The sequence below is a fragment of the Oryzias latipes genome, chromosome 3 (assembly GCF_053564925.1).
Source record: "Oryzias latipes strain Hd-rR chromosome 3, Olatipes_Hd-rR_3.1".
Taxonomy (NCBI): domain Eukaryota; kingdom Metazoa; phylum Chordata; class Actinopteri; order Beloniformes; family Adrianichthyidae; genus Oryzias; species Oryzias latipes.
The window spans coordinates 16,862,435-16,885,559 of NC_136239.1; the positions used below are offsets into that span (position 1 = coordinate 16,862,435).

General features: G+C 40.6%; 2 protein-coding genes across 5 annotated transcripts; one reads left to right on the top strand and one right to left on the bottom strand.

Annotated features, from left to right (window-relative positions):
* The first annotated feature begins 443 nt into the window (after positions 1 to 443).
* scg3 (secretogranin III) lies at positions 444 to 11,415 on the top strand. 4 transcript variants are annotated; one of them, XM_011488473.3, is made up of 12 exons: positions 444 to 1,184; positions 1,676 to 1,731; positions 1,893 to 1,935; positions 2,049 to 2,270; positions 3,230 to 3,372; positions 3,677 to 3,829; positions 3,909 to 4,143; positions 4,490 to 4,606; positions 7,352 to 7,435; positions 7,771 to 7,881; positions 8,629 to 8,718; positions 10,669 to 11,415. In XM_011488473.3, the coding sequence occupies exons 1-12, from the start codon at positions 1,082 to 1,084 to the stop codon at positions 10,785 to 10,787; spliced, it is 1,476 nt and encodes a 491-aa protein (XP_011486775.1). In that variant the 5' UTR covers positions 444 to 1,081; the 3' UTR covers positions 10,788 to 11,415. The 4 variants fall into 4 exon arrangements, with proteins under 4 accessions (XP_011486775.1, XP_011486780.1, XP_020568223.1 ...); XM_011488478.3 differs by having other exon boundaries at positions 2,049 to 2,258; XM_020712564.2 differs by having other exon boundaries at positions 1,679 to 1,731.
* Positions 11,416 to 11,494: 79 nt separating this feature from the next.
* On the bottom strand, positions 11,495 to 21,775 carry lysmd2 (LysM, putative peptidoglycan-binding, domain containing 2). Its single transcript, XM_004066910.4, has 3 exons — positions 21,289 to 21,775; positions 19,963 to 20,276; positions 11,495 to 12,125 (listed from the first exon to the last, which is right to left on the bottom strand). Exons 1-3 carry the CDS (start codon positions 21,532 to 21,534, stop codon positions 12,074 to 12,076), a joined length of 612 nt encoding a protein of 203 aa, XP_004066958.1. The 5' UTR covers positions 21,535 to 21,775; the 3' UTR covers positions 11,495 to 12,073.
* Between the last annotated feature and the right edge of the window lie 1,350 nt (positions 21,776 to 23,125).

The following is a 23,125-nucleotide window of genomic DNA, read 5'->3' on the forward strand; positions in this document are numbered from 1 at the left end:
CATAATAACCTGTGGGAACAAGATATTAATCTGTGGGAACAAGATATATTTTTATATCTTAATGTCAGGACACGGGCTCCGTACATTATAATCCCTCGAGTGCTGAATTTCAGAACAAACTATAGCTCAAATAATTTTTGCCTTAAAGATGTTTAAGGTCACAGCAACAGGACATGGAGTCAATTTTACTGTTTAAAATTTTACTGTAAAATTTTACAGTAAATTTTACTGTTTGATTATCGGATGGAAAACGATCATAAATCCCTGTCCTTAAGAGAGTGAAGGCTGTTAGCGTGTCGGTTATGTAAGCCCCTCGTAAAACTGTCCAATATGTCTTCCTTGTCCAAGCACCTAATTGCCCTTTTAATAAGCGGTTGCTATTGACTGGACAGTGGGGATACGAACGTGACGCAGGTGGATGGTGACGCACGCAAAGCCCCCCCGTTCTGCTCATGCGCCGTAAAGAAAATGATTAAACGAAAGATGCTAGCTAATCTCTTTGTGTTTTTTGGTATTTCTTTAAGTTAATTCTGGCTAAAAATGCTTTTTATCTTGGCCTTTTCTCTTTACTAACGACCTGTACGTGTAGTTTAAAGGTTTTAAACGCATTGGTTGTCTAATAATATCTTTTTTTATTGAATGCCAGCGTGTGAAATATTGTTCCAGGCAGGGATGTTAGACACATGGTGGGCTTTTCTTGTAGTGTACACCTCCTTCTCCGCCCTCCTCCTGTAAAGGCAGATGGGGGCCGGCCTTGTTGAAGCGGGCTATTACAGCTTTGGCAGGTGATGCCGCAGCTCACTCAGGGCTTGAAGATCCTCCTCGCTTAGAAGGTTTTAATTAGCGAGCTGACCTGGTTTCAGCACCGCGGCGCGTCAACAGCTCCAGAGGACGCCCGGAGATTTGCCCGGCCCCTCCCCGCCCTCCGCGTCTGACAGAGCGGGAGCTGCAGGCGCAGCTTCGCGGCACACTAAGCACCAGCCGGCGGCCGGAGCGGAGCTGTCCACACATTCAGCACCTCTCGTCTGGACCCTCAGCCCAGGACACCTCCAGGAGAGTCCCCCCCTCCCTGAGAATCATCATGGCGTCAAAAGCCGTCTGCCTTTTTGTCCTGTCCCAGCTTCTTGCTCTGAATGTAGTGAACCCGGTCTATGCCTTCCCCACACCTTCTGCCTCAACGGACGGTGAGTAAAAATCAACCTTTTAAACCGAAATGCCCTTTAAAATAAAATAAAATAATTAAAAAAGGGTTTAAAAGAGGGGAAATGAGGTGATAAATGGTTGCGTAAATGTATTAAGGTTAACACTGTGCTGTTGTGGGAACCTTCTCTTTAAAATCAGTTGACAAACAAAACATCAGGACAAGTTCTGCTGCCCATCTGCGGACTCTTTAACCCGCCTGTGCTATGTTTTCGCTGGAGTTTAATCTTTTGCTGTATAATCCGATTACGGCGGGCCTGTGGGAGAAGAGGGCAGAGACGCATCAACTCAGATCAATGTGAAAGCAGGAATTTTAAATGAGAACATGACAGAAAAAACACACATGGTATTAGTGATTACTGAGTGTGTTGTCTTTAGTGAAATTCCTCCTCCACAAAAGTGCTCTTAGTGAATCATGACAGGAAGTTTGCTGTAAAGCTTTGATCTCTGAAAATCTGTAATGTTTTTTTTTCAGCAGATAAATCTGTGTACAACCAACAGCTGACAGAAGAAAGACCAGTACAGCAGCAGGTAAGCCCCACCTTTATTCCAGTATCCCATACAGCAAATATCTCATCCAATATCCGGTCAAACAGGCTTTATGGTCACTCGCCAAACATCTTTAACCCAGCAAACATTATGAAACACAGCCTGAGTGGACGGTGTTTGTTCAATATTTTCTTTTTCCACAGATTGCAGAGGCAGACAGTGTAAAGGCTGCCCTACAGTCAGCTGGTAAGTGGACACCTTACCAATCAATTTACAGGAGATTCAAGTTGCAGCGTTTCCCGTAAAAACAGCTCATCTGCACCTCGGATAAACATGCTCAGCGTTTTCTCTGTTGACAGGGGGCCAGCATCCTGCCGCCTCCAAGGAGTCAGATCAGGACAGTGATGACTTTACCATGCTAAAGTCTTTGGCCGATGGCCAGAAATCAAAGGAGCCCTCAGTGGTACCGGTCAAAAAGGACGACCAATATGTTCCTGATGAATCCGATTCCACCAAGAGCCGGCGTCTTGCTGATGACTACGATTCAACCAAGAAGGGGATGGACTACGGCAAGTACCAAGGTGCACTCTCGACATACAGCGGTTGACTGTCGTTGACAAGGACAGTGCTGGTCCACTGCTGGCAGGAAAGCACACAGACGCTTGGGAGGAAGCAGGCAGAGGAAACGCGTGTGTTAGGGATAAGCCCAGACCGTCAGGGGGACTCAAAGATGGGACACGTGAATCTCAGGGAAAAAAGATAATCCCTTTCTCCTCAGCCACTAATTGTAAAAGCTTGTGTCTTACTTTTACAAGCAGCGGCTGGCAGCTATTTCATTCAGCATTCTGCAGGAATTCGCATCTTCAATCTCTACTGAATAATTTAAAAGACTGATATGAGAAACTTTTACAAAAACCCAAATCATTCAATTATTTTGTGCTTATCCTCACCAAATTCTTTTCACGCTCAGGTCTTGGTGGATTTATAGTCACTCTGTTATCCTCTCTGGTTTTATTTTCCCTTCTACTCTTCAAATGGCAACACATTTGAGAGCATGTAACTTGATCATCAGCATGAAGCTCATTGCAAGGTGACTCAGACTCAAGGTGCTGAGTGCTGCACTTCCTGGACTCATGCAGTCAGCAAAGCTTTTGGCAATACCCGTATTTCATATTTGTTTTTTATTTTGTAATGTCAGACAGATGTAGGCCAAAGAGAAAAACACATTTCTTTATGCTTTATTATAGGCAGCACTACCTATTTTTCTGTGTGTGTGTGTGTGTGTGTGTGTGTTTTTGGACTCCTTCAAGGAACAGAGGTTGTTATGTAAGGATTACTCTGAAGCAGATGCACATTTTCTACTCAAGTGCAGATAGAAATATGCTAAAGACATTTAAGGGAGCAGGAACATTATTTCCTGAAATATCCTTTTCCAAGTAATATAAAGGAGTAAAAATGTATTTTTCTGTTCAAAAATCTTTTTTTTTGAATACACAAAGTAGGTAATCTGAAGAAAATCCTTCCCGTGATCTCCCTACAGATGACCCAGAAAGCTTCCGTCAAGTGGACGGTACTCCATTGACAGCCGAGGACATCGTCCAGAAGATTGCTAACAAAATCTACGAGGAAGACGATAGAGGCGTCTTTGACAGAATCGTCTCCAAACTGCTCAAACTGGGGCTGGTGAGCGTCACTGCTAATAACCTTATCGAGCTCCACCCAGCATGTGGCATGACATTTTCACAGCAGGACCTTTCCCGGTGTCTGCGTTCACTGTTTTTCCTTACTGTGAGATAAAGAGTAGTGCAAACTGGATTTCCTCTGCTAATTTTGACAGCCAATCTGTTGCTGCTGCCCTTATCTGTCCTGCTATGGATTACTTTTGGACCAAAAAAACGCTTTGTGAAATTCTTGTTAAATGTTTCTGATTTTTGATTTTCTGTTAGTTATTACTCACTTTTGTTGCCACATTTTTCTTTTTGTTTAGATAACAGAAAGTCAGGCAGACACTCTGGAGTACCAGGTGGCAGAGGCACTCCAAGATCTCATCACCAAAAACGCCAAGAACAACGAAATTGACGACATTGAGAGTATAGACCAAGCGGCCGGAGGAGAGCAAGAGGACCAGGATTCAGACACGGTACATCCTGCATAGATGCTGAGCTGATCTAGGCAGGGATACCGAGATGGTAAAGTAGCACAACTTTGATCATTTCCAGGGCACATGGGAACCACCAAAGCGTCGCTACAATGAGAAAGAGGAAGACGCGGCAGAGGCAGATGATGAAGATGTTGAGGATGAAGTGGAAAGGGAAGCAGAAGAAGATGTGAATGAAGCTGGAGACACCTGGGAAAAAGGGACAGAAGACGGAAACGAGGTGAGCCCTGAAGATGGGCTCCAGGATCTGCAGTACTTCCCAAACTTCTACCGTCTGCTCAAAAGCCTTAACTTAGGTAAAAACACAAACATGTTGAGGTCACTGTGGCTTTTCTGACCAGATCTGAAATACAACCTTTTTCAGTGAAAAGTAGGTTTTCGCCCAAAGAGCAGCATTAGATCGATGTTGTTGTCATGGCGATATTGTTTTCAAGGATGAGTCAGTCTCTTTTTGTCTGCTTCTGTTTTCTTGCACACCAACAACAAGCAGAAGAAAGGCAGACAAAACCAAGACCAAACATCCTTTCATTTAGAATCAAAAATCCTTATGACCATCGTAGAGACTGTAGCTCTAACAACCCGGTCGTTTCAGTTAGCTTTCCAACGCTTGACTTTAGCTCCCTCTCTGCTGTGCTTTTGCAGAGAAAGACACTCAGGAGAGAGAGACACTCATAACAATCATGAAGACGCTGATCGATTTTGTGAAGATGATGGTGAAGTACGGTACCATCACACCAGAGGAAGGAGTGTCATATCTAGGTAGGTGATGTGAAAAAGTCTTTACCGTTTTTCAACAGAACATGGATTCACTAGTATATGTATTTATTATTTATTTACCTGTATGCTTATTTGAGTTTCTTAAGCCATGTACTTTTACTCTAGCTACTCTATAGTGTAGTGTGTGTAGAAAGAATGTCAGTATTATTATATAGTATCTATTTTTTATCAACTCTATACTACTTCTATCAAATAGGGTGCCTAAGGGTACTGTTTTAGAGTCTCTTCTGTTCCTTTTTTTTACAAAAAAATCCCTCTAACAACCCAGTTCTTCGACTTCATTAATCGTAACTTAGGGGGAAAAACACAGTTTTAACTCTTTTATTGTTGTTTTAATATTTATTCAATTTATATCATTTTTAATTTGCGTTGACAATAATCCAATAATGATTTGCATATATAAATCTTTACCTAAGTATAAAAAGGAAAGATATAAGAAACTTTTATGAGTTCCTTTCAAGTATGATGATGTAAGATTTAAAAAAATGTTAAGCCATTAATATGTACATATTGGGCTTTGTTTGTGTAGTGGGTCATCTCTGTCACAGCCCGTGGAAAGGTCCTCTCTATATGCCTCAGCTTCAGGAAACCTCAAATTCATTCCGCCAAATGAAATCTTTAGGTCAAAATAGTTTCCATATATTCCAATATTATATTATATTATATTATGTTATTTAAAGAGGGAACCGGTTGACCTGTAGTACTAGTACATGCTGTATAATGAGTTTCCATTATTACAGCACTGTATTCACATAGTGCAGATTGTGATGATAAATGAATGGGAATTTCCTATGTTGCCCAGCAACATGATATTGCTTCTGCCTCCTCATCCCTTTATGAGCCAGCTGGTTGCGATGGTCCAACGAGTTGCTCAGGAACATTACTGAAAATACAGAGCTGTCAATCATCTTTATACATGGGTGCTGGGGCGTCAAGGACCTCAACATGGAACGTGAGCAAGATGCGGCGTGGGAGAAATATGGTGTTTTGTTGTGCATGTGTGTGTGGGTGGAAAGAAAAGGAAAAAATACTAGACTTCCACTGTGCCTCCACACTTTTAAGGAGGTGGTTGTGTACTCAGTGAGTACATTGGAGAGTGGGATGGTTAGATAATAAGAAATGAGATGAAACTGGAACGCTCCGATCAGATAGGAACTAAATAAAGAGTGCTTGGTGTTAAGTGGTAGTGAAGAGGTCAGGACTTCCTGATTGTTGCATAATTTGTGCTTCTGGCCTTCACACACAAACCAGAATATTAATCCCGTCTCACTGATGGCCTCTGCTCACCTTTTTAACTTTATTTAGCCACACAGAAACCCTGTTATAGTCTAAAACGGAAAAGAAGCTTAAAGTGTCTGAAATAAAAAATCTGTCAGTCCTTATTTAAGATAGAAACATTTTGACCAACTGAACCATTTGATGCTGAGAAAAATAATTCAAACAATAAATAATATTAAATGTATATTGATCTGAAACATTAACAAAGCAGCACCAATATATTTAACATTTTTAGTCTGAAGAAATAGATAAAAAACATTGTGCTGATTTTTTTCTAAATGATGGATTATTTATGATCTCAGAAAGTGCAGCTGTTTTCCTACAATACCTGCTGTCTTTATGTCAAATACTGACACCAACTAAACGACAGGCAGACAAAGAATACACTTATGGAAAATAAAGTAATCAAAATGTCTAAAATAGTTAATAAAGAATGACATTATTAGCATGAGCTGAGTAATCTAAAGGCACGCCATGATCCTGGTGTTGCGCAATCCAGGCAGTGCTCTGCGTGTGCTGTTCCACCTGGCAGCCTGTGCCCACTACCCCTCCCCTTTCCTTCTCTCACACATGCAGCCGTGAGTGACAGGAGCAGCAGCAGGGACGGCAGTTCACAGATTCAGGCTGTTACAAACTCTTGCAATAAATCAATGGTGGCACAGATTTTTTTCCCAAGCACTGAGTCGCTGTCACCACCGCGCCCCGTTAAATTTGTGCCCTGGGTAATTGCCCGTATTACCTGTGCCTATAAACCGCAACTACTGTGTGCCCCCACCTGGCATCACATCAGGGGGGGCGCGCCCCACTATTTGAGAAGCACTGCTCTAAAGCATGTTTTCTAATTCAACTGAAGAAATCACCTCATGGTTAAACACACACACATATATACACACATATATACACACATATAGATGAAACTGCTTTTTATGACTGCTAATATTCACTTTTCAATATGTTCTCGTCCCATTAAGTCATATGATCTGTTTGTCTCTGCCTCTCTGAAAACACGCTAATCTAATCCCTGCAATAATGGCAGCAAACTCTGCCGTTTCCTTCTTGAATTTCAAAATAAATGTACCTGTGTTTTGAGAAATATTTTTAGAATGAAAATATCCCTTTCATAAATAGATCAAGAGGAAATGATAACAATCAGCATGAATAAATAATGTACCACTAATAGCTCACTCACCATTAGGGCTTTCTTGTATACTAATCACGTTGCACAACTATAAAGCACTGGATGTTGTTTGTTTAACACTGGCATCACACTCCTGAACCCTCTCTTCATTCATGTAATAAAAGCCTTTTCAAATGATAATAAACCTGTGAGTCAGACAGGAAAAGCGTGGGATTGACAGGCTTTCGTTCATCCTCCACAGAGGGAACTGATAACCTAATGCTGCTGATTAATCTAAGGAAAATGTCCTTCTTTTTTACATCCACCTGCAGAAAACCTTGATGCCATGATTGCCATGCAGACGAAGAACAAGCTGGGGAAGGCCCTCGGGCTCCCAGACGTCACTGCACCCAGTGGTAAACAGCTTTTAGGGGATTTTCTTCAAACATCAGAAAAATAGTCCTTTCTTTTTGGTAACTTTCCTAGAAATAATCAATATTTTAAAATAAAGGCTACCCAGTTTAAAGATTTCACTAAATAGTTAGTTAAGATATCTGTCCTTTTGCATTAAAACGAGAATTTAACTTTAGTTCTTCTCTAGAAGCAAACATCTACCAGTCAGTCAGATAATGCAGCTACATCTTCTTATAGCACTAGTAAAAGCCATGTTCTCCATACGTCCAAAGTCTTTCTTTTTTCTTTTTTTATCGGGGTGTTGTCTTTTTTTTACATGTCTTTTTGTCATGTGTAGAGAAAGACTGGGATGACGATGACAACACCAAAGCAGAAGCTGCAAAGATGCAGAAGGAGTATGAGAACCTGAAAGATTCCACCAAAGAGGAGCAGCCACCAACCGAGACCAGTCAGTGCACAACGACACCCTGAGCTGAGGGAACGCCGCCATCTTTTTACGCCTGCTTCCATATTCCGCTGAAATGATTGCTTCAATTTAAAAAAAATCATAAATGAAAACCCCTGCCTTTGTAAAGCGGGTCTCTTTTTTATAATGTAGCAAATCCTTTTCAAATGATTTCTTTTCCTCATAATTTGTTTTTAGCTAAAGCGTTCTTGTTGTGTGCTGTAAGCCTGCTTGAACAGAAGCCACTCTGAGCCCACTGGGCTGACCGTAACTAAGCCTCTGCTCGTCTCTGAGCTAGGCCACTACTTTGACGCTCAGCGGGAACGCCCATCACTGTCTTTTGTTCGGTGTACTCATCAATATAAATCTAGCACGCACAGTTACACTTCACAAAAAAAGATGCATAAAAAGACAAATGAAAAAAAGCAAGACTATCAAAAACAGAGGAGTTTTCTGCAGATGAAAGAGTCACATGAGATTTTTTTTCTTTGTAAAGAAGCTGCACTTTGTAATGTTCCCTCATCAGTTATTGTTATTTATAACTAATTGATTAAATTTTAGATGAAATGCCTGATTCCGCATTTTAAAGGGATTTGATAAACATTCTTTTCTCATTCTTAATTATTTTATTTGAAGCATCAGGACTAAAAAAGTGTCTTTGTTGGTCTTTCCTTCGTTTAAGCAGTATTTTGCTGATGGTGGCGCAAGGAGCAAACCTTCACATTTCCTTCTCCTGTTTTCTGTCTTCAGATCAACCTGGCAAGTCAGAAGCGTATCTGGAGGCTATCAGGAAGAACATCGAGTGGCTGAAAAAACACAACAAAGAAGATGGAAAAGAGGGTAGGATGCCATCTCTTACTAAAACTCAGTGAAGTTGGTTATTGGCTGCTAGATTTGAATGTTAAGCAGCTATTCTGAAGCTGTAAGGGCTTAGAGCTGAACTTACTAAGAGAAGGTCACTTTTATAAATAAATTCTTAATGAACTCCGGGTCTGACATGTTGCTCTGAAGAGCAGGATATTTGAAGCTACCCTTTGTTTGCCCCCATTTGCAATATAAAAGGATGTCGGACACCAAAACAGACGCTCCACTTCACGTCTCATGAATATGGATCAGTTCTAATGAGGCATCCCAAAAGCTTTTGATGCAACTGCACGGACCAAGACAAAGAGCGTTTTATCATTTTGAAAAGATGAAAAGGAGTAAAAAATAACACAGAAAATGGGTTTTATCGTTGTAACGTGTGTGTGGTTTCAGGCTTTACCAACTATGTTTTCATAAAGGTCTAGGTTTCTACTGTTTCTCCAACCATTGGATCAGCAAGTGACCCAAAAAGTTTCCCACACTACCCCTGTACTTGTCTAATTTAAGAAAATGATGACTGAGACTGAGCACAGGGGCATCATGGAGCAGTGGAGGATGAAATGCAAATGACTTCCTACCATTCAAGCTGTTGGTCCTATGTGGATGATCTCAGGGGGACGCCTCAGACAAGAGGATATGAGTTCTGGTTCAGAAAGATTTGTGTTTATAGCAAGTTTTAGGTGAACAAAAGGGTAAGAATTTCACGACAGAACCAAAGTTCAACCCAAATCAAACATGGAGAGGAAAGCAAAAACAAGCCATGGTCGAAGGATCGAGTGAAAGAAGAGGGCCATCTCTGCAGGAAGCTGTGAGCAGCTCATCCCTAACCTTGTCCTATATAGGACACCTCATTAGCATTCAAGAGTGAAGCTGTTGTCCGGGACAACCGGGGCCTCTGCGCTGCCCGTCAACAATCCGAAGCGGTCCGATAATGGAGCCAGGATGAGCACACAGAGTCGAAATGTGTCTGCAGGAGTCCCTCTTTCTGTCATTGCTATACCCATACTGCACCAGGTAGTTTTTTTTTAACCTAGCTGCAATTGCATTAAAGTGCGCCGTAAAGTCTACGTCTTTGTTCTCCGTCTCCTCTGGAGAGCCAATGGCTGAAGAGAACAAAAGCCCCTTTCAGCTGAAAAGGCTGTCATAGTAACAAAGTGGAAGATGGCTTGTTTATTGTGTTTACTCAACCAGAAGCATCCATTAGGACGATCCCAGCAGGCTGTGTTTGTGTGTTGATGAGTCCGTTTGTGTGTGTGTGTGTGGGTGTGTGGGTGTGTACATACGCCCACGGTTCAAAGATTAGCCAGCGGAGCAGATGGACACAGAGGTGACATCCTGCTCTTGGCTTTTTGGCTCTTCGCAGGGAAGACGGCGAGAAGTGTTCATATGCTTTTAAATCCCACACACGAGTCGCCAACAAAGCTGCACTTCTCCAGCACTGCTGTGAAAAATGCCGGAGAGGTGACAGTCTTCCCCGCTTTGGTCCCAGAGGCGATTGGAAAACAGTCCAACCACAAGAAGCACAAACAGACGCAGATTAAAAAAAAAAAAACGATTTCAAATAATACACACCCATGCTTTTATTTTGGAAATCCACCCACACTTTCCTCAAACTGCATCTGACTTGTCAGCATCCCGGCAGAAAATAAAAGCGCTTTGGTCGTCTGCTCCTACAAAAAGAGATGTAACTGTACACGCATGTTTGTCTGTGACCTTATCATGGCGAGTAAACATGTCACTTCCTTCAAATCAGAAAAACATGCTCTGACCTTAATCCTTCTCTGAGCTTGTTTGGGTTTGCCATCTTAAAAGGCCAGTGGGTTCACTGTGATCTTTGGTGCATCACTGCAGCAGCATCTTCATGAGCATCTCCCTGCAAATGACGTCTAACAAACCCATCATTTATTTCCCTGCCTGTCCTTTCAGATTATGACCTGTCCAAGCTGAAGGACTTCATGGACCAGCAGCTGGACTCGTATATCGATAAAGGCATCATCGCCAAAGAGGAAGGAGATACAATCAAGAGGATCTACAGCAGTCTGTAGCAAACGTATCCCCCCCTTCAGCCTAAAAGACAGATTCTAAAGCTAACTTAATCCACTGATTTCCAGTAGTGCGTTAAATGATTCATTTCAATGAGCTAGAAGAGCCTCTCTATCTTTCTGCATTTTCAAAATGTACTGACAGACAAATTGAGCTGACTAGACTCGAAGACTAATAAAAATAATTCTTATGATCTTAGCTCATGTCAGTACTACTTACTCCAACTGGAGTCGTGAGAAATTAATGTTGTGGAAGAAATGTGCGATCTGATCAATCTTTTAAATTTCTACTAAAAAGAAATCAAAAATCATATTAAACACATAGTTATTTTAGCCCTAATATATGTCCTTTTTCTTTTCAGTGTTTGTGTAAAAATCCTAATTTATTCTTGCTTTGTACTCGACCAAAAACTGCATTTCTAGTGGCTGTGTGCCCCGTTTTGTTGTAATCCCCGCAGAGCCCACTAGGGGGCAATGTCTGAATCATGAATTATTTCTTTGCATGTTTCTACTCCTGTAATTCAAACATTTCCACTACACTGTAGAGGCATAAGGCGTATTTTTAAATGTGACCTTTTTGGTGATTCCTTTCCTAAAAGTTGTAAAAGCAAATAAACTTGTCTTTTCTTTATCTGTGGTCCTAACTGTGACAGCAAAACTGATCACTTTCACTGTGATTTAAAAAGAAAAGCACACATACACAAGACATCTTTGGGGTTTAAATATAGATTTATTCTCAACAAATAAAACCAACAGAATATTAAAAGCACAATAAGACCTTTGTTAAAGACTTATTACATAAATAATGCATTCACGCGTCAAAAAGGAAAACTAAATAGATCCTTTTTTGCAAAGAAAAGAACAAACTTGAGGTGAATGAGAGCTGTGGAATTGCTCGTGTCGACCCAACTGCCCATCATTGGGGGTGTTTGCTCATACTGATGAGGAAGGCTTGAAAATACTCTTCAATGATCCTGTTCTAGGAGGAGATTTAGAGCATTCGAAGCAGTTAAAGAGCGTCCAGCGGGGTAACCCAGGACTGGCTTGGCGCTGTGACTGAACGTAAGCAGCAGGTGTGATCGGTGCAGCAGCTTCACACGCGTGTGGAGCTGCTGCACACAGCAGAAATGACAAAACACACTCCAATAGTTCCCATTCAATAAATAAGAAGGCAAACAAAACCACTCTGGAACATAGTAAACACAAACCAGATAAAAACATTAACAATGAGGTTGTGGTGTACATAGATGTGTGTGTGTTTATGGGCTACAGGTGAACTGCTTGCTCTTTTACGTCTCCTGGTAGGACGTGTTGGGGGCCGTGTAGCTCTCCTCATTGTTCCTGCAACCACAAAAACAAACAAACTCTTTAACAGCAGCTGGATCATTTCTCCTTCTTAGTTACCAGAGCCAGTTTGGGGCTGTGAATAATAGATGAGGCGAAGTGAACAGCCGTGTGTTTCTGGTTAGGAATGGAGCGCATGCTTCCCATGCCCCCCAAATAAACCAGAAACAGAGATATGAAAAGAATCTTCATTACCAATAGGAAGGAACTAGAATCAGGATGAAACGGTTTGAAATTACAAGTTATTGAAAAAACAAAAGGCAGAACTGCTTATATCGGAATAAAAAAAAACTTCAGATTTGATGATTCTTCAAGAAAACAATTTGAATTTCTCAAAAAAACTCGTTTTTAATTCGAGTAAGAATCAATGAACAAATGCAGGTTAAATCCAGGTTAAATTGACGAATCGAAATAAAAAATAATTGATTTTTTATTGTAAATAGACAACAGTGATTTTGCTCAGAAACATCACTTTTTTAGCCGATTAAACTAAAGCGACATTTTTTATTTTATTATTCTCTTTATCTCATAATTTGACAGATATATTTTATTTTTGCCCTTTTTCTGGGCTTCGAAAAACGATGTTTTAAATCAGAGTTTATGACTTTAGAATGGGTTTAAATCCCGTCAATAACTTGTAATTTTATGCAGACAAATAATAAAGTTAAACAAATGTTATATAATATGACAGGAAGGCATCAAAAAAGTGTATATTTGTCCAATAAAGAGAAAACGAGTGTGTCCCTCTAAGTTTATGGTTTATCACTCAAGTCTGTCCCAAATTTACTTTTTAAGTACATGTCCAAAATAAAAACATTGTGATCATCATCATGTGTACATAAAGTCAGCCAGGCAGGCTGCAGATGTTTGTCCTGACGCACTATGGAAACACGTTTGTGTTTAAAAACATGCTTCCACACATCTAAAGCTCCATGACGCCTGAACGGCCAAGGAAACTCAACACTCATCTCTGCTCTTTGGAAAACTAATCTAAAAAAAAACTAACTGGGTAAACTATGAGTTAATCTTCTGGATTAATCATTTCAGTGGGATTCTCAATAGATTCCAGTGAATCTTCAATAAAAACGATTCCAAAAAAACAGAGATGGACAGAAAAACTGCTTTAACACCAACAAAAACTATAAAAAGCATGATAGCTGCCATGTTGGAAACAATAATCCGAAAAAAAATGAAGTTTGAGCGCTAGAAGCAGACGGACCACCTGCAGAGTGAGTCAGACATCCCTCAACCATCAAAAATGAACGAAAAAAGATGGAAAATCTATTCTTGTAAAAACCTGGTTTTTGTTCTTTTCTAAGAAGTGAAGTTCCACAAATGTCCATTTGTCAAAATGGATTTGAACTGCATTTGTTCCGACTTCTGTGCTACAGACTATTTAATGAGGAACGTCGTGCTGCACGTTAGTTCCCTTTAACATGAGACTGTAGCTTAAAGAGGATCAGTTTGTCAGAGTGAGTCATCAAATTGAACCCATAAAATTTTTTAATTTAGTGTCACAAGAGGAAAAAAACCCACAAAAGTTTGTCAACTAGAAGAGGGTTTTTTTTTTAAACCACTGCAGCTACTGAAGAAATAAACTGCAGTATGTTGACAGAAGTGAGCGAAATCTTCATGCATAATCCTTATCGGCGATTTACAAGTCACTTTTAAAGTCCACATGTTCAATAAAGAAGACAGAAATATGTGACAAACAGGGACGGGGCTGCGGCGCCGCTGCATGTGACAGAGCACGAGGGACCCTTCCATGCAGCACGCCGCCGTTTCTACAAGTTCTGTTGAGGAAACAGAAAGAAATAAAACAGGACTAAATAAATACATATCTCCATTTGGATGCATTGTCGTCTGTGTTTTTTTTTTATGTTTTAACAAGTGCGATGCAGAAATAAAAGGAGAGAAAGGACCGAGTACTGCTCCTATTTGGAACACTTATTTTTCCAACTGTTCATGAGCAAATGCACATAAAAAGACTTTACTGCAAACTCGACAAAGTCCCTGTGTTGCAACAAAAAAAAAACAACAACACACATTTATATACCTGGCTGTTGCATAAACACAGTTTGTGACTGACTGAACCCAGATTCATGATATCTGGAAGAACATCTTTTCCTGTTATTCCCAACTACCCCTGGCTGTAGTCTGTAGACTGGGGTGTGGCCCAACGTGGGCGGTCCCGCCCACGTTGGGCCACACCCCAGTCTACAGACTACAGCCAGGGGCTTCTCTCTGTTCCTGCGGACACTTGTCAAATTTGCAAACTGAGACTGCAATTCAGATCAGCCGTTTGAATTGGGTCTGAAAGAAAAAAAGGGAGCGGCAACAGTTGTACTTATGTGATTACAACACACTTGTGTTTTAGTAACCATCAAACAATTTCAAGGGAGTTTTCACAGCAGAGTTGATGGAAGTTTTGGTCCGTTAGCTCATTGTACGGCTGCTCCCATTGGCCGGAAAATCACGACGGCGAGGAAACGCGTAGCTTTTGACAAACAAACATGGAAGTCTCACATGCAGCGCTTGATGTTGGGAGCGATCAGTGAAAACTTCTGGGAATCCTTTTGAATCGGGCTGCACGATATGAGGAAAACACGCGATTATGCGATATTTATGATCAATATTGCGAGGACGATATGACTTACGGTTTATGAACAAATAGCACAAAGACCAAAAAAACGTCATTTCTCATCACTGCAACAGTTTAAAAATGATACTCCAAATGTGTCTATGTAGGCGGCGAGCATTTTAAATAAAAGCGCTCCCTCAGATTGGTCAGCAACATCAAGGGCTCCATCTGATTGGTCAAAGGCATGAATGGATTTATTTGATTCCAGCTGCCATGATATGCATGTATGTATTAGCAAATTTAAGGTAACTTGAGTTTTTAAGTGCTTTCCACTGTAACACAGTAAAGTCCAGGAGCTCCTTCAACTTTGTTCTATTATTCTATTACTAAGCGATGCTGAAATGCAAATAGAAAACACAGAAATTGCAATCCTAACATTTCTTTTCCTCTTAATCAACAAATTATTTTATATTCCTATGATCAGATCTATCTGTCTGAAGTAAGATGTTAATCTAATCAACCAACACCATAAAAAACATTTTAAAATCAAATAAATGGATTATATTGATACCAAATCTCAATTAGATTGAGGTACAGTGGGTTTATTTTACTATGATGTAAAAACGACAAAGTGCATCACAGCAGACAACACACACACACACACCTTCACACACGTGTGATGTTAGTAAAAACTGATCAGTCCATCATTCCAGTCCAATGTGTGGAAACACTTTGAATTTAGCAGACATGTGACCATACAGTGAGGTAGAATGTTCTAATGTGCCCTTTGGATTATTTTGATGTAGTTAAAACAACAGTGGGCTGTAGTTGATGAAACTAAAATGTAAATGGATTTGACATTCATTTTTGTTTACTTGTTTGTTTGTACACATATTAAATTTACACTTGATTATCTATGAAATTCAAGGAATCTGGAAAACTTCAGCTGCACTGTTCAGTACCAGCTAGGCCTGCACAATATACCGCAAATTTATCGTTATCGCAAGATCAAGCTGTGCAATATGCATATCGCAAAACACAGCAAAAAATGCAATAAATGGTTACCTTAAATGTGCTAAAACAATCTTGTGGCAGCTTAAATTATTTAACAAATCAAATAAATCCCTTTATGCATTTGACCAATCGGATAGAGCCTTTAGCGTTGTTGACCAATCAGATGGAGCCCTTTTATGTTAGATGTTCCCTCCTATGTCAACGAGGGTCATTTGGAGTACAATTCTTAAACTGTTGCAATAAAATGGGAGTGATGTTTTTGGTTGTTTCGCTATTTGTTTATATACCGCGAATTATATCGTTATCGCAATATTAATCCCTCATATCGCATATCGCAAGTTTTCCTCATATCGTGCAGCCCTAGTACCAGCTATTTATCTCTGAGTTAAGGCCCGTACACACCGGGACGAATATTCGCCAGGCGTTATTCGCCAGCGTTTTTCGCCACGTCTTTTGTGTTCACACCCAGGCGATTTTCGCTGACGATGAGCCGAGCGAACATGCAATTTCATTCCCTGACATTAGATGGCGCTTAATGTAAACAGAAATACTCTTGTACACAAGGTGGCGCTGCGCAACTTTACGCTTCTTAAAGTCGCTTTTCCCTCAGAAGAAGAGAGCAAGTATTTACGCGCTTGTCAGAATCATACAAAGAAAACATGAATATTTCAAGCACCAGTAGCTCCAACTGGTGCTTGGTTCGGGGATATTTTAGAATGTCCGTCATTATTTCTTCGCGGCAGTGTAGACGCTACTCGGCGTCCATCTTCTTCCCTGGTATGTGTGCTCAGCAAGGCAGTTTTGTGTTTGAGCGCCCCCAAGTTGTGTTTTACTGTAACTTCAGAAGCTCCAAACACGTGTGCAAAAGCGCCATTCTCATTGGTCGAATAGATTTCGACGCGATGCGTCGGAAAAAAAAAACGGACCCGAGGCGTTTTTTTTTTTTGACGCTTTGACGCGTGGCGTTTTTTCGCGTCGGTGTGCACACTCTCATTGGTGCCCTTTGTTTAGTCAGGAGGCGTTAAACGTCGGCGAAAATCGCCGGCGAAATTCGTCCCGGTGTGAACAGGCCTTCACACTGGTTGAAGTTCTGGATCCATTTTAGGGCAGTGAATCGATCATTCAAAATGAACCAACATTGCCTATGAATCCTATCTGCGACCACAAATTATGATTTGAATTGATCAAATGATTCATTAAACCCCTACTTTCCTTTAGTCTTCATCAGGGTTTTGGGGGATGGACCCCCTACAGATGCTCGCTTTGAGGTGTGGCCCAGGAGAAGACAGCGCGGGGGTGTCAACGCGAAAAGCCCAAGACGTTCCACTTTTGTTTCTCACCTAGGAATCTCAAAACCTTTTTGACTTATGTAAACATGTTTGCGCGGGGGCCTTGACTGTGTTTTTTCTATTTTTTGTAATCTTGTGAGTTAAAACCCAAAGACCCTGATGGTTCTACACAGGTTTCACTGAGCACACTAACAGCAATCTCCTCATCATGCCAGAGTTTTTCTGCTGTCACTCAAGGGTTTTTGACGGACTTTCTCCATGTGCCTTTGTAGTGAACTCACTATACTTCTGAACTTTCAACATGTAAACAAGATTTCCAATAGCATCGACATCTTCTGTATCTGTGTTTTTGTGTGTCTGAGCAAGATTACTTCACTTTTAGTCTTGTTTATACCTAACCAAGTAACTCACACCAGTTCAGCTCGCTGGCGTCTTCTCTCTCTCTCTCGAGCTCATCCGTTTTGATTAACAGAGCAGCTCATTTAACAAATCTGTGCTCTTCAGACAGTTGGTGTCCAACCCTAGGCCTAAAAACCACACAAGCCTGTCTGTTTTCAGGACATCCCCGTCATTTCTACTGCTGACTACTTGGATCCGTCGCTTGTGCCAGCATGAAGCTTCAATTACAGGATTGCTTAGAAAAATGCAGGGCAGTGGCCCTCAAGGTCTAGAGCTGGACCCTTTGATCCAGACAGGGTGTCTATCGATTAACAGAAGTTACATTAAAGGTTTTTAAGGCCTTTTTAAGACCTTCTTAGGGAGAGGTTAAGACCGTGTGCACTAAGAAAATGAAAAAGTCTCCGTTTCTTGCTCTCCACATGCCATTCCATCCCCATCATGCCAATTTTAAATGTCTTTCGGCAAACCGTGCAGTTTGATTTATAAGGATTTCCGCTAACTGGTTTAGCCCACCACAAGTAATCCCTATTTTCATACCATCCCTGCATGAATTTGCACTTTTTTCATTTTCCCGCACCATCGCACACAAGCTCATCACTGAGGTTAAACGACTTATGACCAGTTCACAACCTTATGGCATACTCTATCCTGTACATGTTTAGCTTTTTTAGTGACAGGAAGTCACATTGCGTTGAGAAGGAAAAAAAAACCATTCACCAGAATTTAAGACAATTTAAGGCTTTTAAAGGCCTTATGTTAAGCCTTATAAGACTTTTTAAGGAGACACTGCTAGAAGAAATCAATGGTTGAACTAAAGGTCGTCAATAAATTTGGCAACTTTGGTTGTACGCTTCTTTTTTTTTTTAATTAAATAAATTGCAGGCTTTCAAAATAATAATAAAGAAGAAAAACTATAAAATCGGATGTACAGTCAGGACCATAAATATTTGGACAGAGACACATTCTTTCTTATTTAGTTTCTGTACGTTACCACAGTGAATTTTAAACAACTCAGATGGCATTGAAGTGCAGACTTTCAGCTTTTATTCCATGGGTTGAAAAAAAAGATTGCATAAAAATGTGAAAAACGTAAGCATTTTTTAAAAACAATCCCTTCATTTCATGGGCTGGTAAGCAATTGGACAATTGACTTCCATGACTTGCTTGGGCAGGTGTGGGCAATTCCTTTGTTATGTCGATATGAGTGAAGCAGACACAAGGCCTGGAGTTGATTAGAGGACTCGTGCTTGCATTTTGAAGATTTTACTATGAACAGACAACATGCGGTCAAAGGGGCTCTCCATGCAGGTGAAACGAAACATCATTAAGCTGAGAAAACAGAAATAAAACATGCCAGAAATTGCTACAGTATTAGGAGTGGCAAAATCAACGGTGTGGTACATCCTGAGAAAGAAAGCACTGGTGAACTCAGCAACGCAAAAAGACCTGGACGTCCACGGAAGACAACATTGGTGGATGATCGCAGAATCATTTTCATGGTGAAGAGGAACCCGTTCACAACAGCCAACCAAGTGAACAACATTCTCCAGGAGGTTGGCGTATCAATATCCAAGTCTACCATAAAAAGAAGACTGCATGAAAGCAGATACAGAGGTTACACTACAGATGCAAGCCACTCATAAGCCTCAAGAAAAGGAAGAATAGATTGGACTTTGCTAAAAAGCATCTAAAAAAGCCAGCACAGTTCTGGAAAAACATTCTTTGGACAGGTGAAGCCAAAATCAACCTCTACTAGAATGATGGCAAGAGAAAAGTATGGAGAAGGCGTGGAGAAGCTCATGATCCAAAGCACACTACATCATCAGTAAAACATTGTGGAGGCAGTGTGATGGTCTGGGCGTGCATGGCTACTAGTGGCACTGGGACACTAGTGTTTATTGATGACGTGACACAGGACAGAAGCAGCCCGATGAATTCTGAGGTGTTCAGAGACAAACTGTCTGCACAGATCCAGGTGAATGCAGCCAAACTGATTGGGCGGCGTTTCATAATACAGATGGACAACGACCCTAAACATACAGCCAAAGCAACTCAGGAGTTTATTAAAGCAAAGAAGTGGAATATTCTTGAATGGCCAAGTCAGTCACCTGAACTTAACCCAATTGAGCAGTATTTCACTTGTTGAAGACTAAACTTCAGACAGAAAGGCCCACAAACAAACAGCAACTGAAAGCTGCTGCAGTAAAGGCCTGGCAGAGCATTCAGAAGGAGAAAACCCAGCATCTGGTGATGTCCATGAGTTCAAGACTTCAGGCTGTCATTGCCAACAAAGGGTTTTCAACCAAATATTAGTAATGACCATTTTATTTTCAGTTATTTCATTTGTCCAATTACTTACAAGCCCATGAAATGAAGGGATTGTGTTTAAAAAATGTTTTAGTTTTTCACATTTTTATGCAATCTTTTTGTTTAACCCATGGAATAAAAGCTGAGCGGAAAGCTCCAATGGTGAAGTCAGAGCTGTAACCTCTGAATGCGCAGGTGTGGTGTGGTGTTCTCACAAATGACACAAACAAAAAAAGCCCCTCACCTCACTTCCTCTTCTTTGAGCCGGCGTGCAGCCTGCTTTGACTGTTTAATTTGCAAGTCCAGTCTGTGTAAGAAGTCTTTGGCTGACAGCTCCTCTGGCTGGGGTGGTTTGGACTCCTCCGCAGGAGGTGGGGAAGAAGGCGGCGAGGGTCCCTCGATGTCCTGGCATGCCGTCTCACACTCCCCGTCGGGGGACTCCAGAGACAGTCCGTTGAAAATGGAGCGCTTCTCCGACACCACGGGAATGTTGAGGCTGTTCCTCAAAAAGATGCAGTCGTTATTGAACAGCTTGTTGGCTCTCTTGATCTGCTCCATCTGACATGAGGGCAAGCAAAAACACAAGAATAAAAACACAGACATCCTAATCTGCTTCTTAGTCTAAACAGCATAAAAAAGGCTTTAAAGGCCGACACCAATGAAAATTGTGTTTTTAACATTTTCTTGTGACATTTTCCTCGTGATGGAGGACAAATATGAACAAAGTTTAACCTTAAAATTGCATTTCTGACTATTTCTATACTTAAATTGTGGTAAACCAGGGGCAGACAAAAATAACGTCATTGGAAAAAGACTGTGACATAGAGGCTACAATCAGCAGGTTACAAGCTCTCCGCCCCGCGGGAATCGAACCTGCAATATTACGATCAGAGGTTGGCCCCACTTCCTTCCCCTTTCCTTTCCATCCTTCCCCCATGTTGACTCTAAGCTAAACAAGACGCTTGCAGTAAAATGGAAATAATGTATTAGTGGTTTTTGTAGTTTTGCTTTTCGTTTATGTTTCACAAGTCACATCATTATGATCACAATATTGATTGTATCTCAAACTTTCCTCGTTTCATGCAGCCCCACATTTAAAGCAAGTATGTGCAACTTTTTAGAAGTCTTTTTACAGTGATAAACTCAAACTTATCAGGACAGCTGCATGGATGGACATGTGCAGCATTTGAACTTCGGTGGGCTCCTTTCTGTCTTTAGGGGTGTTGTGTAAGGCCACAGGAACATCACTGACTCTCTATTTGAGTGACGCTGCAGCATCATGTCTGTGAGCTTTGAGTGCTGAGATGACTGACAGCATGTGAAGCACTAGACACCTGGAAGGGGGAACAACTGTAACCCAGCTTCCAGAGCTGACAAGCCAAATGTGGAAACAAACAAAACACTGATGATGCAGTTTGTGGCTTCCAGCCTGGGTCAAAAAACCAGATTTTCAAAAAGTGCCAGAAGAACAAAGTGATGCGACTGTGTCAACAAAATCACACTGCGTTCGTCCGTGTCACTAACTAAAGGGCTGCATTTTTACATGAATTCCACGCACACCCAGCCTTACCGTGACGCCGTATTTGAGAGCAATGCCCTGCAGAGTATCACTGTCTGTAACCCGATGCTCTATGTATTTCTCCCCCAGGGAGGCCGTGACGCTGGCGGTGCTCCCGTACGAGCGGATTTTGGTGCGGGCTAGACTCTGGGACAGTTCGCTGTCAGACTCGGAACCGGACCTGGACCGAGGGAAAATGGGCTGGGCAAATCGTCCTCCCCCATCCCGCATCGGCAGCACGGGTGAGAACTCCGCCATCTTCTCTTGAAATAGATAAAAAGCTCGGCTAAACTCCGGGTTAATGCGCCGGTAGCTTTAGCAACACTAAACTGGTGTTTACATGCAGCAAGGAAGTCCATTCCGGGTCATATTGTGGCCCCCACAACGGCTGACTCGAGGCATGTTTAGGACACACATCTACAGTTCGCTTTTTTTTTTTTGTAGATCCGCTGCGTTGACGTAAAAACGTATGGACGCTGTGACGTCCATAGAACGTATCAATAAATCAATTTCCGGTCAGACCTTTCAATCTATTTTACATGTGTGAGAAAGAAATAAAGAAAATGTGTCCCCCACCCCACCCCACACTTAAAAAAAAAGCTTTGTTATAGGAATATTATGTATGTACATGAAATTACTCTTTATTATGCTTTAAGATCCACCCGCAGTCATTTCTTCTAGTAAATAAAACTATTTCCGGCCACCTTTGTCGACGAATCTTTTAAAACTTTATTGACAATATATTTAAATAACAAAGCAATAAAAAAACAACATAAATATTAGTTGTTACATTTTTTATTTGAGAAATAATAAATAATCCTCTAGAAAATCAGCTGATTCAAACCCAACTTTAATTAATCAAACAAAGCAAAAAAATTAAAATAGTAAAAATACAAAATAAATAGGCAAAAAACTTGCCCACAAACAGACACAAGGGTTGTGTAAGTCACTGAAAGATTAGCATCATCTAGTAAACACAGTTGAGTTATTTTAAATTACATTGACAGTGTATTTGAGATCAGCTAACGGTACCATGGCAAGTTGGCCTAATGCATGAAAATTTTCCTTTTTAAAAAAAAAAAACACAACAAAAATACAAGGAGTTGTATTAAAAAATTCCGAAACTTATTAATGTAGTGTGTTAAATAATAACTAACTAAAAACCAACCTCCATTTTACAGTGGCCTTGAAGAGCAAAATGTGTGTTTGGTTTCTGGAACTTTGTTTTTATTTTTAAAATGTAAAGTTTTTTGGATTTTTTTTTTTGTTTTTACTTTTATAATTGTTGAAATCTTTAAAAAAAATGCGTTGAGTAATTTGTTGATGTGATTTGCACTTCAGGGCCACCGTAGAATTCACATTTTGACTTTAAAATTAACCAGCTGGTGCTAAATTGCATTCTTCACGTTCCTGTCTGTCTTGTATATAATTTCATTAGTTTGGAGTACACATGTGGGCATTTTTACGTACTTGGCTGTCTTTTAAATAGCTATTGGAGTAACACTTCAGTTGAAATCCAACTGCACATAAGGAAACTAAAAGTTTACATAAAGAAAAGCAAAAAAACAGAACTTCTGCACACAGTAGTGTGTTGAATTATTGTGGTTCTCATAATTTTTAAGATTTTATCATTTTAGCAATTAATTTTCTCATATTTTAAACCTAAAATGACATTCCTAAACATCCATAAACTACATGTAGTATATTTAATATACGTGAAATTCACTAAACAGACTATTTATCTACTTATTCACTTGTGTGATAGGCCATGTGCAGCTGAAAAAAATAAAAAGTTTGATATTAATTGTTATCAGAGTTCCAAGTGGAGAGTTTCGCTGCCTGCTGGTGC

Excerpts from the sequence above, each read along its gene's own strand:
- scg3 (XM_011488473.3), top strand. The coding sequence starts at position 1,082 with ATGGCGTCAAAAGCCGTCTGCCTTTTTGTCCTGTCCCAGCTTCTTGCT. Across the intron at positions 1,936-2,048 it reads GGCTGCCCTACAGTCAGCTG|GGGGCCAGCATCCTGCCGCC; the intron begins GTAAGTGGACAC and ends CTCTGTTGACAG. Across the intron at positions 3,373-3,676 it reads AACTGCTCAAACTGGGGCTG|ATAACAGAAAGTCAGGCAGA; the intron begins GTGAGCGTCACT and ends CTTTTTGTTTAG.
- lysmd2 (XM_004066910.4), bottom strand. The coding sequence starts at position 21,534 with ATGGCGGAGTTCTCACCCGTGCTGCCGATGCGGGATGGGGGAGGACGA. Across the intron at positions 20,277-21,288 it reads CTCTCAAATACGGCGTCACG|ATGGAGCAGATCAAGAGAGC; the intron begins GTAAGGCTGGGT and ends CCCTCATGTCAG. Across the intron at positions 12,126-19,962 it reads CTCAAAGAAGAGGAAGTGAG|GAACAATGAGGAGAGCTACA; the intron begins GTGAGGGGCTTT and ends TTGTGGTTGCAG.